The sequence below is a fragment of the Coregonus clupeaformis genome, chromosome 27, assembly GCF_020615455.1.
Source record: "Coregonus clupeaformis isolate EN_2021a chromosome 27, ASM2061545v1, whole genome shotgun sequence".
Lineage (NCBI taxonomy): Eukaryota > Metazoa > Chordata > Actinopteri > Salmoniformes > Salmonidae > Coregonus > Coregonus clupeaformis.
This window is the reverse complement of record NC_059218.1, coordinates 10,695,376-10,711,273: the sequence shown is the minus strand read 5'-3', so window position 1 is coordinate 10,711,273 and position 15,898 is coordinate 10,695,376. Positions and strand designations below refer to the sequence as shown.

Below are 15,898 nucleotides of genomic sequence, written 5' to 3'. Positions count from 1 at the left end.
ACCAAAGAAATGGAACGTAAATCACAGAAAATAGATATTGTGGTGGCAGCTGCAGAGATGTAATTGGATATACGAGATTTGACTTCAGAAGAGTTACAGGGTGTGTTGAGGGGTGGTGTCCCGTCCTCCCAGGCCGCTGGCTTGGTACAGGACCAGATAGGGTCAAAGTAGTGGAATGGGGTAGTGGGTTTTTAATGGGTGTAGGTGGTGGTGTCTAGGGCTATATTTCTTAGAGGAACAAGACTAATCAAGAGAATTTAATCTAGGTAGGCCGTGACTGGCCTCACACTCCAGTACAGTAGGTGGCGGTGTATGCACGTAAAAATTGGATGCAATCCACCAACCAAATTCCAAAGAAGAAGGAGAATGCTGTACCCCACAGAATACAGTACCATACCGTATTGTGTCCTGTAAATCTACAATAATTTACTGGCTACTGTGCTGCCAGTAATTTACTGTAATTCAGTACCACCCCACAGAATTCTGCTAATATGAAAAATGACATAGAATTGCATATTTTTTTGTATAAAAGGCCATTTTTTCTCTGACCGGTAATAGATTCATGCAATGCTTTTGTTATAAAGGAGATCTTTCCATCCCTAATCTTGTCTATGGTGATCTATGAACCCACAACATTCTGGCCCTCAGCCCTGTGCGCTATCAAAATTCATATGTTGCCATGTAATACTTGCAATGCTTACAGGACAAAGAACAGTTTCTAAAATGGCATGTCTAAGGCTCTGGTCTGTCCAAGAAGTGAGGTTAATGGTAAGGATATTTTCTGCTATACACTTAATGTTTTAACCCCCTTGAGTTGATGTCACTGCCTTGCAGAAATATAATTAGCATAATACAAAATCCCCATCAAAATCTGTCTGTTTAAGCTAGAAATATATGTTTTTGCATGGGCTGCGTCTCAATCCACCACATCCGCCAATGGCAGCCTTCCGCATCTGCGGTGGAAGGTGGCGATACAGCACTGTTTGTCGGACCATGAGACAATACATAAATCGGTCTTCTCATGAATAAGTCTGTTGCGTCCTAACGTACACTACCAGTGAAAAGTTTGGACACACCTACTCATTCAAGGGTTTTTCTTTATTTTTTACTATTTTCTACATTGTAGAATAATAGTGAAGACATCAAAACTATGAAATAACACATATGGAATCATGTAGTAACCAAATAAGTGTTAAACAAATCAAAGTATATTTTATATTTGAGAATCTTCAAATAGCCACCCTTCGCCTTGATGACAGCTTTGCACACTCTTGGCATTCTCTCAACCAGCTTCACCTGGAATGCTTTTCCAACATATTGAAGAAGTTCCCACATATGCTTAGCACTTGTTGGCTGCTTTATCTTCACTCTGCCGTCCGACTCATCCCAAACCATCTCAATTGGGTTGAGGTCGGGGGATTGTGGAGGCCAGGTCATCTGACGCAGCACTCCATCACTCTCCTTCTTGGTAAAATAGCCCTTACGCAGCCTGGAGGTGTGTTGGGGCATTGTCCTGTTGAAAAACAAATGATAGTCCCACTTAGCCTAAACCAGATGGGATGGCGTATCGCTGTAGAATGCTGTGGTAGCCATACTGGTTAAGTGTGCCTAGAATTCTAAATAAATCTCAGACAGTGTCACCAGCAAAGCACCCCCACACCATAACACCTCCTCCTCCATGCTTTACGGTGGGAAATACACATGCAGAGATCATCCGTTCACCCACACCGCGTCTCACAAAGACACGGCGGTTGGAACCAAAAACCTGAAATTTGGACTCCAGACCAAAGGACCAATTTCCACCGGTCTAATGTCAATTGCTCGTGTTTTTTGGCCCAAGCAGATCTCTTCTTCTTAATGGTGTCCTTTAGTAGTGGTTTCTTTGCAGCAATTCGACAATGAAGGTCTGATTCACACAGTCCCCTTTGAACAGTTGATGTTGAGATATGTCTGTTACTTGAACTCTGTGAAGCATTTATTTGGGCTGCAATTTCTGAGGCTGGTAACTAATGAACTTATCCTCTGCAGCAGAGTTAACTCTGGATCTTCCATTCCTGTCGCGGTCCTCATCAGAGCTAGTTTCATCATAGCGCCACCTTGTCACAACCCAACTGATTGGCTCAAAAGCATTAAGAAGGAAAGTAATTCCACAAAATAACTTTTAAGAAGGCACACCTGTTAATTGTAATGCATTCCAGGTGACTACCTCATGAAGCTGGTTGAGAGAATGCCAAGAGTGTGCAAAGCTGTCATCAAGGCATAGGATGGATATTAGTAGAATCTCAAAAAATAATATATATATGTTTTTTGGAGATCTAAATATAAGGCATAATCTGTCAATTTAAATTTAATTTAATGTTATTTTCTTGACTGGGTTTGTAGGCAGAGGAGGAAAACAATTCATTATTCATCCTAAAATTGCATTAATCATTAATCACACACACACGCACACAAACAAATAACTCCTCCTGGGCTAGAACAGAGGGAGTTGGCCTGATTATTCCTCTCAGTCTTTCTTTCTCCTTCAGTTTCTAATCCTCCCACTCATTTTCTCTCTTTCATACTCCCACAGTCTCAATATCACTCTCTTAGTCTGTCTGCTCTCTCTCTACCTTCCTCTCTATCTCTGCTAATTCCTTTTGTCCTTACCACCCCATACAAAACAAAATCACATGTCAAATTTGCAATTTGTTGAGTTTAAATTTAACATGTGAAACCATATTTTCACATGTATTACATTTAGTGTTCACATGTTAACACCACCTTTTCACGTGTGAAGAAAAACATGTTTTCACCTCACGTGAATTGCAGTTTCACGTGAAAATCTTTCTCGTGAAAATCTCCCATTCACATGTGGAATTGCAAGTTCACGGGAAAATCAATCATATATGAATATCAAATTAGCAGTTTCACATCTAAGAAAACTCCACGTGAAAATCTCAACAAGCTCTCAGTCTCACTGCAGAATTAAATGTTCATCCACATTCTCCAAACATCAAATTTCAAAGTGTTTTTGTTGCTCCTGCTTCTCTGTATCATTCAATTTCTCCAAACGTCAAATTAAGGGGTTAAGTTTAGACACGAATTCCGAATGGTTAAGGTAAGGGTTAAGGTTTGGGATAGAGTTAACCCTTCTCCTACAATTTCCGCGTCACCGCGGAAATCTTATTAACATAATTCATTCATCAAAATCTGTCTGTTTAAGCTAGAGATATACGTTTTTTTTGCATGGGCTGCATCTCAATCCACCACATCAGCCGATATCGCCCTTCCACATCTGCGGTGAAAGGTGACAGAGCTAGAGCAGTGTTTGTCAGACCATGAGACATCCCGAAAATCAGTCTTCTCACGAAAACGTCTAAAGCGTCCAAACGGTTTGGTCTCTTATGAACGCGTACATGTCGGTTGTTTTGCTCTAGAACGTCCACAAGCCTCACAAGACTTATCCGAACTTCCCTGGTATCAGTTCATTTGTGAAATCAAATAACTAAATTATCCTTGGTATGATCATCTTCAAACAATTCCATATGTTAGCTTAGTAGACACCACCACGGCGTAGACAGGGCTTAGACTCAAGAGGGTTTTAAACAACAAAAATTGTCTATGACTGGGATCAAACACGCAACCTTCTGCTCCAGAGTCATGGGATTATATCCATCCACCACCTCCTTCCATAAACAACCTTGCAACACCCAAGCCTACTTGATGGTAATAGCTCTCACTGTTGCCCCTAGTGGCTGGTTTTGAAGGCATTTCCCGACATCCTCAGGATATGGATAGACGTCCAATGTCGACTTCAATCTTGAACGACCTGGCTGGAAAATCTCACTTTCATATGGAATTGCAAGTTTACATGTGGTGGTGAAATAGTGTTATTCTCCTCACATGTGAAAAGGCGGTGTTAACATGTTGTAGTAGCAATGTGTCCACGTATGGAATTGCAAATTCTGTAATGCCATTCTGTTAAAAGGTAACTTAGCTTACCTAAGTATAATAATTCAAGTGTGTTAAAAATGATTTCTAATTTCTGAGCAATCCATTCGGAGTGTTACTGCTACAGGCACTGCTGCAGTAACACTCCCAAACCTATGTTGTTACAGTGACCTTTGGAAGAAGCCCAGTGAAAAGAACAGAGAAGCTAGGATTCTGTTTCCTAATTTGTCATTTTTAACATGTTATAATTAGCAATGTCAGAGTTAATCAGTTAACTCAAGTTAACGTTTTATAATTTTTGTGCACACTTTTTTTTTGTTGCATTGTCAAAAAGCGTTCAAAATAACAATACGACAACTTGACTTTAAGGTTAAAGAGTGTGTTGATCAATTCACCTGATTTTACTGACTGTTACTTTGGACAAAATCAAAAATGGCAATATTCTTGTAATGCTTTATGTATAAACAAATCTTAAAGTACAGCTACATTTGAGCAAGTGATTAATCACAGCAAATCCTGCAATAAACTTGATTACATTTTTGGAACGTTTGACAGCCCTAATTCACATAAAAATGCAAAAATGCACATGAGTCGGTCATGGTTGCTCATGGTTACGTGATGAGGTAGCCCCACCTGCAACTCAACATTTGTGTTGGCCCTCTTCATTGAATGGTGAAGACGTTGGCTTCTCCCGTGGGAGACCCGCATTTATAACCCTGCCAGTTACAAAAGCACATACATGAAACGTATAATATCACATGTGAAATGTTTGGAAACCACATCTCTGAGTCATGTGAAAAATTCATTTGAAACGTCACAGATGTGTTCGAAAACCACGTGTCTGACTCGTGAAAATTTCACGTGAATTATTATCTTTAAAAAAAATGATGTGACATTTTTCAGATGTGATTTGTTGACACTATTCAAAGATGTTGAAAGCGGCAATCCTTAATTGAAACATTAACAAAGCATATTCCGCACCACAGATTCAGTAAAAAGGTGAGGGATGGGGCTGGAGGAATTCAATCACTCTCAAATCCATAGACTATGCTATCGATGCAAGGATTGACCCTCCATGACATCAACATTATAGTTTTAACCATGTTTTTAGACTATACAGTGGTTGTTTGCATTTACTTTGTTTACAAACATTGACGTAAAACAAGCTTATATTTTGGGTTCTGACGGGGTATCATTAATTTATAAATCCAAAAATGGATGTAGCAACTAAGGATCGCCCCTTTAGCTAGAAGTGGCCCTTTGTCACGCCCTGGCTCTGGGGACTCTTGTATGTTGAGCCAGGGTGTTAGTTTCTTTGTGTAGTGTATATGTTCCATTAAGGTTTGTGTTTATGACCGAGGACTTCACGTATCGTTTTGTTGTTTTGTGTATTGTTGAAAAGTACCAATTAAAAAAAATGTACTCATATCACGCTGCGCCTTGGTCCACTCATTATGACGATCGTGACAGAAGATCCCACCATCAAAGGACCAAGCAGCGTGTCCAGGAGCAGACAGCCTGGACTTGGGAGGAGATCTTGGACGGGCAGGGGTCCTGGACTTGGGAGGAAATCCAGGCCGGAATGGATCGCCGTCCGTGGGAGGAGACGGTGGAGGCGCGCCATAGAGAGGAGCAGCGGCGCCAACCGGGGTCGACGTCGGACACGCAAGAGGCAACCCCAATACATTTTTTTGGGGGGGGGCACACGGCATGGAGGCAGCTACGGGGCGAGTTTGGGGATTAGGAGAGGAGGCCACCGGGTTTGGGGGGCTGGAAGGGAGGTTGGCGGAGCCTAGAGGTAGAGCAGAGCCAACTCCCCGTACTCAGGCTAGGCAGCGTGAGACTGGGCAGGTTCCGAGGTATGCGGAGCTGCGTACTGTGCCGCGAGTGGTCCGGCACAGTCCGGTACGTCCTGTGCGAGCACCACGCACGTGTCGTGCTAAGGTGGTCATGCAGCCAGGACGGAGTGTGCCGGCTCAACGCTCGTGGCCTCCAGTACCCCTCCTCGGTCCCGGATATCCTGCGCCAGTGTCACGTGCTGTAGTGCCAGTACGAGTACACAAACCTGTACGTCCTGTGCTGATGCCTCACACAGAGTGTGTAAAAATAGGCATTCAGCCAGGACGGGTTGTGTCAGCTCTTCGCTCCAGACCTCCAGTCCGTCTCCACAGCCCGGTCCGGCCTGTTCCTGCTCCCCGCACCAAGCCTGTGGTGCGCGTCGCCAGCCCGGTCCGGCCTGTTCCTGCCCCTCGCACCAAGGCTGTGGTGCGCGTCGCCAGCCCGGTCCAGCCCATTCCTGCTCCCCGCACCAAGCCTGTGGTGCGCGTCGTCAGTCCGGCACAGCCCGTGCCTGTTTCACCGGTGCCTGGTCAGGTACCGGTCAGCTGCTCCACACCGGAGCCTAAGCAATCCGCTCCACCGATGTCCAGTCCAGCTCCAGCCAGCGGGACCAGACCAGGGGCGCTACGGGGGGGGTTGTTAGAGGGTGGTGGTCACACCCGGAGCCGGATCCGCCTCCGAGGTGGAATGCCCACCCGGCCCCTCCCCTGTTGGGTTTATGTTGGCACGGTCGCAGTCCGCGCCTTTGGGGGGGGGGTACTGTCACGCCCTGGCTCTGGGGACTCTTGTATGTTGAGCCAGGGTGTTAGTTTCTTTGTGTAGTGTCTATGTTCTGTTAAGGTTTGTGTTTATGACCGAGGACTTCACGTATCGTTTTGTTGTTTTGTGTATTGTTGAAAAGTACCAATTAAAAGTCTGTACTCATATCACGCTGCGCCTTGGTCCACTCATTATGACGATCGTGACATCCTTCATACAGGAGAACTATGACACCATTTTAATGTGATCCATTAACCTGGCTAGAAATACATTTATTCTGTCCACTGTTCAGCGAATGTCCCGCAAAACCATTCCCTTGTCCTGCATTTTTTTGGGGGGGATGTGGTCAACTTAATTCCATCGGTGGAAATATTGCTACTGCAACATGTAAAAAACATTCATATGGAAGTTTTCTCACATATGAAACTGCAAATGTGATTTTCACATGTGAATGTTTTTCACATGTGAAAATGCAATTCCACGTGTGAAAGTGAGATTTTCACATGTGAATATTTTTCATATGTGAAACTGCATATCCGATTTTCACGTAAAAGTTTTGAACCTGTGAAATCGTACATTTTTCGCAAATTGAAACTCCAATCCACGTGAGGTGAAAACATGTTATTCTCCTCACATGTGAAAAGGTGATGTTAACATGTGAACTCTAAATTTCATACATGTGAAAACATTAAATCTGACATGTTTGTTTTTTTGTAAGGGAGTGCTCTCTCCTGGTGTTTGCAGAGACAGTATGCGGCAGAGAGCAGACCTAAACTATTGACTAGAGATTCAGACTGTCAGAATTTCAAAGAAGCTCTTCTCTTCCTCTTCTCCACACAGGCAACAGGAAATACCTGCCATTACTGTCATGCTGTCAGGCTCAACAGTGTGCTGCTGAATAGAACATTTGCATACACTACATGGAAGATGCAGATAATTTTATACAGAAAAGAGGGCGGTGGGGCGAGGAGGGGGCTGCATAGAGAGGACAGAAAAAGGAGAAAAGAGGAGAATGGTTATTAAAGGGTCTCAGATGCATTGCTCTTTCTCTTTTGTTCCTGTCCTGCTCTGGTTAGGTACCTGTCTTTCTTTCTCCTCCCCATGGACTCCTCCCTCTCTGATCATGACTAGATGACGAATGCTTTGTTAATGTCAGTATTACTGTGTAACTTAAAGCTGCAATATGTAACTATTTGGGCGAACTGACCAAATTCACATAGAAATGTGAGTTATAGATATGTAATTTGCATTGAAAGTAGGTCTAAGAAGCGGTAGATCTGTTCTATGTGCGCCATTTCTATGCTTCCCGTTTTTACATCTTTTGCTTTCGGGTTTTGTACACCAGTATCAAACAGCTGAAAATGCTATCTTTTTGGTTATGGAAAATATTTTTCACAGCGGTTTAGATGGTACAATGATTCTCTAAAAACTCTGAGTGCTTGTTTTGTCACATAAACTGAAATAAGGCAAAATATTAGAATTTTAGCAACCAGGAAATGACAGAGCAATTTATGCATATTGCACCTTTAAGCAGTGTGCCTTGTATGTGAATCCATTCATTTTACAATGTCATTAAATCTATTTGCCTTTAGTATTCCATTCTCAGATCTTCCCTGATGGTTTATTCCAATAAATCAACTCAAAGATAGTCCTGCTTGCAAATGACTAAATCATCTTTATGGAGTCAGATAAACATTTGAAAATACTTTTTTCATATTAATTGCACAGTCTTATCACAGTTCGATTGTGTGGTACTTTATATAATATACATTTAGTGCCTTCAGAAAGAATTCATACCTCTTGACTTTTTCCACAATTTGTTGGTGGAAAATTACAAATTAGACATACAGTTGAAGTCGGAGGTTTACATACACCTTAGCCAAATACATTTAAACGCAGTTTTTCACAATTCCTGACATTTAATCCTAATAAAAATTCCCTGTCTTAGGTCAGTTAGGATCACCACTTTATTTTAAGAATGTGAAATGTCAGATTAATAGTAGAGAGAATGGTTTATTTCAGCTTTTATTTATTTCATCACATTCCCAGTGGGTCAGAAGTTTACATACACTCAATTAGTATTTGGTAGCATTGCCTTTAAATTGTTTAACTTGGGTCAAATGTTTCTGGTAGCCTTCCACAAGCTTCCCACAATAAGTTGGGGGAATTTTGGCCCATTCCTCCTGACATAGCTGGTGTAACTGAGTCAGGTTTGTAGGCCTCCTTGCTCGCACACACTTTTTCAGTTCTGCCCACAAATTTTCTATAGGATTGAGGTCAGGGCTTTGTGATGGCCACTCCAATACCTTGACTTTGTTGTCCTTAAGCCATTTTGCCACAGCTTTGGAAGTATGCTTGGGGTCATTGTCCATTTGGAAGACCATTTGCGACCAAGCTTTAACTTCGTGACTGATGTCTTGAGATGTTGCTTCAATATATCCACATCATTTTCCTTCCTCATGATGCCATCTATATTATGAAGTGCACGAGTCCCTCCTGCAGCAAAGCACCCCCACAGCATGATGCTGCCACCCCCATGCTTCACGGTTGGGATGGTGTTCTTCGGCTTGCAATCAACCCCCTTTTTCCTCCAAACATAACAATGGTCATTATGGCCAAACAGTTCTATTTTTGTTTCATCAGACCAGAGGACATTTCTCCAAAAAGTACGATCTTTGTCCCCATGTGCAGTTGCAAACCGTAGTCTGGCTTTTTTATGGTGGTTTTGGAGCAGTGGCTTCTTCCTTGCTGAGCTGCCTTTCAGGTTACGTCAATATAGGACTCGTTTTACTGTGGATATAGATAGTTTTGTACCTGTTTCCTCCAGCATCTTCACAAGGTCCTTTGCTGTTGTTCTGGGATTGATTTGCACTTTTCGCACCAAAGTACATTAATCTCTTAGGAGACTAGTTCTGCCATGATATCATTTTCTGTTTAAAGGCACAGTCAACGTAGTGTATGTAAACTTCTGACCCACTGGAGTTGTGATACAGTGAATTATAAGTGAAATAATCTGTCTGTAAACAATTGTTGGAAATATTACTTGTGTCATGCACAAAGTAGATGTCCTAACCGACTTGCTAAAACTATAGTTTGTTAACAAGAAATGTGTGGAGTGGTTGAAAAATTAGTTTTAATGACTCCAACCTAAGTGTATGTAAACTTCCGACTTCAACTGTATGTGACTGACCGGCTTGATTCAGTCTTATGTAGCAAAATGTGAAAAGTTTTTTTTTTTACATTGGATAAAAGTAGAGACTCAGAGGTAAAAAATGTTATATCATACACTACAGTTGAGGAACAATGGGAAAATAATTATGCTTTGAATGTTGATACAATTATGCTTTGAATGTTGTGAACCTTAAATATGTTGTAAACCTACTGGAGAGCTCTTCTTCGTCTACACCCATTCAGCATCGTTCACACCCTCTTAAGCCGTAGCCCCACCCATCTCTTTAAGGATTCACATGTGAGGACATGTACTAAACAACCAAAGATTTCAAGACTAAAGTCTGGTTTATACTAAGGGTGTGTTCGTAAATTCAACATGGAGTGCCAGAGTGCACTCTGGGCATTGGTAAATTTATAGTGTTGTCAGATTGTCCGTTCATAAATTCAGAGCATTTCGCTCTCCGAGCAGTCAGAGCGCACACTAGACGTCATTTTCTGTTTAAATGCACAGTCAACTTAGTGAATGTAAACTTCAGACCCACTGGAATTGTGATACAGTGAATTAAAAGTGAAATCATCTGTCTGTAAACAATTGTTGGATAAATTACTTGTGTCATGCACAATGTAGATGTCCTAACCAACTTGCCAAAACTATAGTTTGGTAACAAGAAATCTGTGGAGTGGATGAAAAATGAGTTTTAATGACTCCAACCTAAGTGTATGTAAACTTCCGACTTCAACTGTACTATGCTGTTTGTTACTTAGATCATTGTCTATTGTTAAATGCTAGTGTTTTTTCTACTGATACAATATGTCTTTGTGTAACTTAGTCATGCGGCCAAGGGCCGTTTGCGGGTGATCACAGTAAGTGATACATCCTGTTCTTTTGGTATCTGCCAAGGACACAGCTGTGTGGAGATATGCAAGAGAACAGAAGCTAGCTTGAGCAGCAGCATCTAAATATCAGCAGAAAAGAGTAACAAAACTGGCGGTTATCACTTGTCTGCACTCTGCCTCCACCCATGTCTTCACACATCTGCTAACTGCCAAGTAGATGAAGAGCTTGTACTTTTCTATAAAAGCTGAAACCCAACTCTGTTCGTTGGGCTCTTAACTCGGCACCATTGAGTGATTGTTAACCGCTACAGATTTGCAAATCTTATAATAAAGTTGTTGTTTGAAGAATATACAGTCTCTCTTCCTTTTGGTTAGAATTTCCATGACAATTCTTGGGATGGCTAACTCTTCTTGCTGATCGTTCCCGGGGACACCAAGGTTAAATGTGCACAGGAGCTACGTTAGACGTGGCTCAGGGAGCCCACACTCCGATTGAGAGGAGCATAGGGGACCTGCCTCGGACCCGTCAGTGGACGGATACGCCATCCCGAACGTACAGAGTTAAGGGTGAGACTGATTTTCTTAAACAATTGGGGAAAGTTCTGGGAAATCCTGTTCTGGGAACAAGTCACGTGTGTTAGAGATACCAGGACAGAGTCCTGTTGAAAGCGATTCCAGGATAAGATCCTGAGGTACTATAAAGATACCAGGACAGGGTCCTGATGAAAGTGGTCCAGGACAAGGTACTGAGGTAATATGCCATGGGTTACGATCGTAAGATGTAAATGCATGAGCTATGCAATTCCAGGACAGGGTCCTAAGGTAAAAGTAAGAAAATATTCCTGCACATTGAAAATATGTTGTATAAAATAATGTATTATTCAGTGGACCGGTAAAACAGTTGGTTATAATTGGGATTTGACTGGCCACTTGTACAAAATTATATGACAATATGTGTAGGATCATCTACTATATGGGTACAAAATCCAAAATTAAATAAAGGAGTTAAACGATATTTTACAGAAAATGAAAAAACTCTTTGAATTATAAGAAAGGAAGACGTTCCTAACCAAATACTGTTTATTTTGTGTTTGTCTCTGAGTGTGTGTGTATAGACAGAGTTTCACAATGGGAGCCAAGAGCAGAAAGGGAGAACCTTGTCTGCCCAACCCACTGACCGGACCACTGAAGGTAATGGCAGAAAAGTGGGGCAGGGACATTCTGGAACAGATACAGCTCTGGCACAAGGTAGCAGGTTTTCCCTTAAAAAGGCACTTTGATTAAGGCTTTATTAGCAGAATGTAGGAAGAAGTTTGAGAAGTTTGAGGAAACCAAGAAAGGAAAGACATGTTAAATAGATTGGGGTAAGTTTAGAGAGTGGGAGAGAGAAGCCGAAAGAAAGTCAGACAAGAAAATGTAAGAAATAATGGTGAAAGAAAGTAAGAAGGAGGAACAGACGGAGGATGATAAGAAAAGAAGGAGAAACTTTCCACCTCCCTATTATACCCCTGTACCCAATGCACCAGCATCCGCCCTGGTTGTCCAACAGCAGGACACTCAGCCACCTCCCCAGCCAAGACTCTACCCCCAGCAGGACCAAAAGACCCATCAGAGGCAGCCTCAGAGCAGTAGGAACCCGTTCTACACACCGCCTACAATGACTTCCGTTTCACTGGACGGATGATGGACCCTATCAGGCCCAACTGGCTGCACTGTGTGATTGAATAAAGGAACATTACCCGCCCATGACAGATTGGGCAGCCATCCACAGTTGCACACAGAAAACCAAAGAGTCACTGGAGGACTAGAGGCATACATTGGAGAACTGTTTCCGCAAACGCAGTGGCATCAGACCAGCAACAGACGGTCATTGAACACTGTAAACACACTGAGAGGCAGCAACTGTCTCAAGAAGATAAGACGAAACAGAGAATGGAAAAGGAGGGTGTGAAACTACAAGCAGCACAGCTGGCCTTCTATCAAGGACAGGGCCAGCAGCGGCAGGCTCAGGGAGGACCTCAAAATGGTGGACAGAGAGGAAAAGGAAGGGGTAGAGGAAGAGGAGGAAGAGGAAGAGGAAGAGGAGGCAGAGGAGACAGCGCTGACGGATGGTCCGGACAACAGCAACCACATGGTAGGAACTTTGCCTGCTATAACTGCGTAAAGGTGAGACATTTTGCCAGAACATGTCGAAACAAACCTACCGAACAGGGGGCAGCAGGGGGACGTTGGAAAACCGGACCACAGCTGAAAATGACCCTTTACAACCCACATAGGACTGACGTGAGGTAGAGACAGTTCACCCCCTTGGACAGCATTTAAGGATTTTTTCAAGCCCCCGTGAAGAACCAATGATTAGTCTCCTCGTCAATGGTGAGTCCATTGAATTTCTAGTTGATACTGGCGCTGCAATGTCTGTCATAAATTCTAAAACCATGTCTGACACTCATGTCAAATGAATCAGTTAGCACCATGGGGGCCTCGGGAGTATCTATGAAAGAGTTGCTCACAATGCCCCTGCCGGTTAAAATTGAAAATAAGTGTTTGACACACAAATGTATTGCCTCGACATGTTGCCCTGTCAATTTGACGGGAAGAGATCTTCTCTGCAAATTGGGACTTAGCATCCCATGCAAAGACAAGAGCCTCAGTGTTGTATGGTCCCAGGAGAAATGTAATCTCATGATGCTGTCCGACCCAGTCTCAACATGTGATTGGTACTATGCATGGGACGTACAGGATATTGATGGGTCACATTATGACCCTATTTATGACATTTTCTCAACTGCTTGCAGTTGTTGAAAACAGAAAGGCAGTTTTATGCCACAGACTGACTTACATTGCACCGCCCATTTCTCACCATTGACGAGAGATTTTCACTTTGTACAAAATTGGCTAAAAGGTACCACACCCCAAGAAAGCCTACTGTGCAATGATATGTATAGTGGGCCCCAATTATGCGCCCTCAGTGTAACGATAACCAAGGAACAGGCTCTATTTGACCTCTTCAGTGATAGGGTACCACATGTTTCGATAGCTAAGACAGATGATGTTATCTGGGAGGATTCTGGTGCCTGGTTGAAATCTGTCTTGCAGGTCACTGACTGGGAAATTAAAGCAGATGGGTCTAAATTCTCCCCCAGCACACATACCCTGTGTGTTCCCTATATCTGGGCTGCACCTGTTCAACGAGGCGTGCATGGCTTAGATTGTGCAAAACAAACTAAACAGATGGTTTCTGTGGAGACTGAGTCACCCTTGTTGGCTGGTCTCCCGGACTCTCTGTGGGCTAAAGATAAGTATGACATTGGGCGAATGAGTGGGGTTGAGCCACTTACTGTCACACCTAAGAGCACACACAGACCAAGCAGAGCTCAGTATCCCCTAAATCAGGAAGCTGTGGGGGGGATTACCGCTGTTCATGCTTCATTGGTAGAAAGAGGGGCAATTGTGCCTTGTCCAGACTCTCCCTGCAACACCCCCAATTCTTCCTGTCCGAAAAGCTTCAGGTGATTGGAGTTTTGTTCAAGATCTTAGACCTGTTAACGATGCAGTTTATGTTGTGCAAACCCCATTACGATAATATCGGCCGTGCCGGCGTGGGCTAAATGGTTTTCAGCTGCAATTCTATCTGTACCACAGCCAGTTGCAAAACAACACGTTGACACTCACAGGAATGGCAGGCTATTGTAGAGCCTGGCTGCCAGACTATGCTTAAGTTGTACAGCCACTCTGATCTCATCCAATGCCACAGGATGGCGATGAATGACTAGGGGGGTCTGGAGGTGCTTGACAAATTGAAACAACTGCTAACCTCTTCTCCTTGTTTAGGTTTGCTGGATCACTCTAAACCATTTAATCTGTTTGTTTGCGAGAAAAAGGGTTTCATGTCATCTGTCCTCACTCAGGACCATGGTGGGAAGCAGTGGCCTGTTGTTTGCTATTCTAAAATACTTGACAGTGTGGTAAGAGGGTTGGTATGTTGTCTTCGAGCTGTAACAGCTGCTACAGAGGCAGTGTTAGCTTGTGCTGACATTGTTGCAATTTACCCATGAACCTTTCAAGTTCCTCATGCTGTTCATGCACTCAACTCACAGGCAAGGACCACCCATCTCACTCCAGCATGGCTGCTACATTATCAGAATGTACTGGTGACAATGTCTCATGTTACCCTGAAGCGCTGCATGGTTCTTCACCCTGCTACTCTTCTACCAACTGACGATGTTGGCCGACCCCACGATTGTGCTGTCCTGGTAGACCAGGTCTGTAAGCCCTGTCCTGATATATCTGATGTGCCTTTGATAAACGCTGAATTGGAACTGTTTGTTGATGGCGTCGTCCAAAAATCACCTCAAGACGAGCCTTTGGTGGCTTATACAGTAACTACGGCTGCCACTACCCTAGAGAGTGCTACACTACCACCACATCTGTCAGCTCAAGCTGCAGAACTGTGTGCTCTCACTAGGGCATGCATTTTGGCTAAGGATAAAACTGTTACGATTTACACTGATAGCAGGTATGCATTTGGGGTTGTGCATGACTTCGGTACACTCTGGAAGGAATGTGGGTTCCTCAGCTCATCTGGTAAGACAATTTCACATTCTAAATTGGTTGAAAACTTGTTGGAGGCTATTTTGTTGCCTATCACCATTTCTGTTTGCAAATGTCAAGCTCACACTAATGCCTCTGACCCTGTTTCTAAAGGAAACGCTGTTGCTGATATGGCTGCTAAGGCATCCGCAACGTCATCTGTCTCCCCCACAATCCAGATAGTTTCACTTCCTGTCTCTGCTTTAAAAAAAAAATCTCACATGGCCAAGACCATGTGTCAAAGGGGGTTGTAGAAACTGTACATCAGTTTTGGTTTGCTCCTGGACTTTCTGTTTTTGCGGAGCAATTTTGTTCTAAGTGTGTGATTTGTATGACTAACAATGCAGGCAGAGGATGGCTGAGACCAGATTGCCATGGGTAACAGTAATGCCTCTGATGTACATGCGTGGACGCGTGCATCGTACCACTGGTTTAGCACCTTATGAAATACTCACAGGAAGACCCATGAGAATGCTAAACACTCCATTCCCACAGAACAGGTTGACATTGATGGGCTGTGAGGCCCAAATGGTAAGTTACTTAACAATATTCTGAAGTCTATTTTCCCCAGGGTAAAAGCAGCTTTACCTGTACCAAAGGGAGGACCACTCCACAAACTTCAGTAAGGCGATTGGGTGGTCATCAAGGACCTCCGCAGAAAGACTTGGCAAAAAACAGTGCTAGACTGGCCCATTCCAGGTGCTCCTGATGACCCAGACAGCAGTGAAGGTTGCAGAGAGGTCTACGTGGGTTCATGCCAGCCACTGCA

The 15,898-nt window shown here is 43.3% G+C and overlaps 1 protein-coding gene across 3 annotated transcripts in view; it reads left to right on the top strand.

The window, feature by feature from the left end:
* Window positions 1-10,824: 10,824 nt before the first annotated feature.
* The window catches only part of LOC123482012 (U3 small nucleolar RNA-associated protein 25-like), a 60,424-nt gene continuing 55,350 nt past the window's right edge, over window positions 10,825-15,898 (top strand). The window contains exon 1 of one of the 3 annotated variants that reach the window (XR_006657512.1): window positions 10,825-12,912. Coding sequence is in view for 2 of the 3 variants with exons in the window: in XM_045208034.1 (XP_045063969.1) it covers window positions 12,472-12,705 (234 nt within the window). In the remaining variant the exon portion in view is untranslated. The remainder of the gene's footprint in view (window positions 12,913-15,898) is intronic. The other 2 variants (XM_045208035.1, XM_045208034.1) reach the window with 2 other exon arrangements.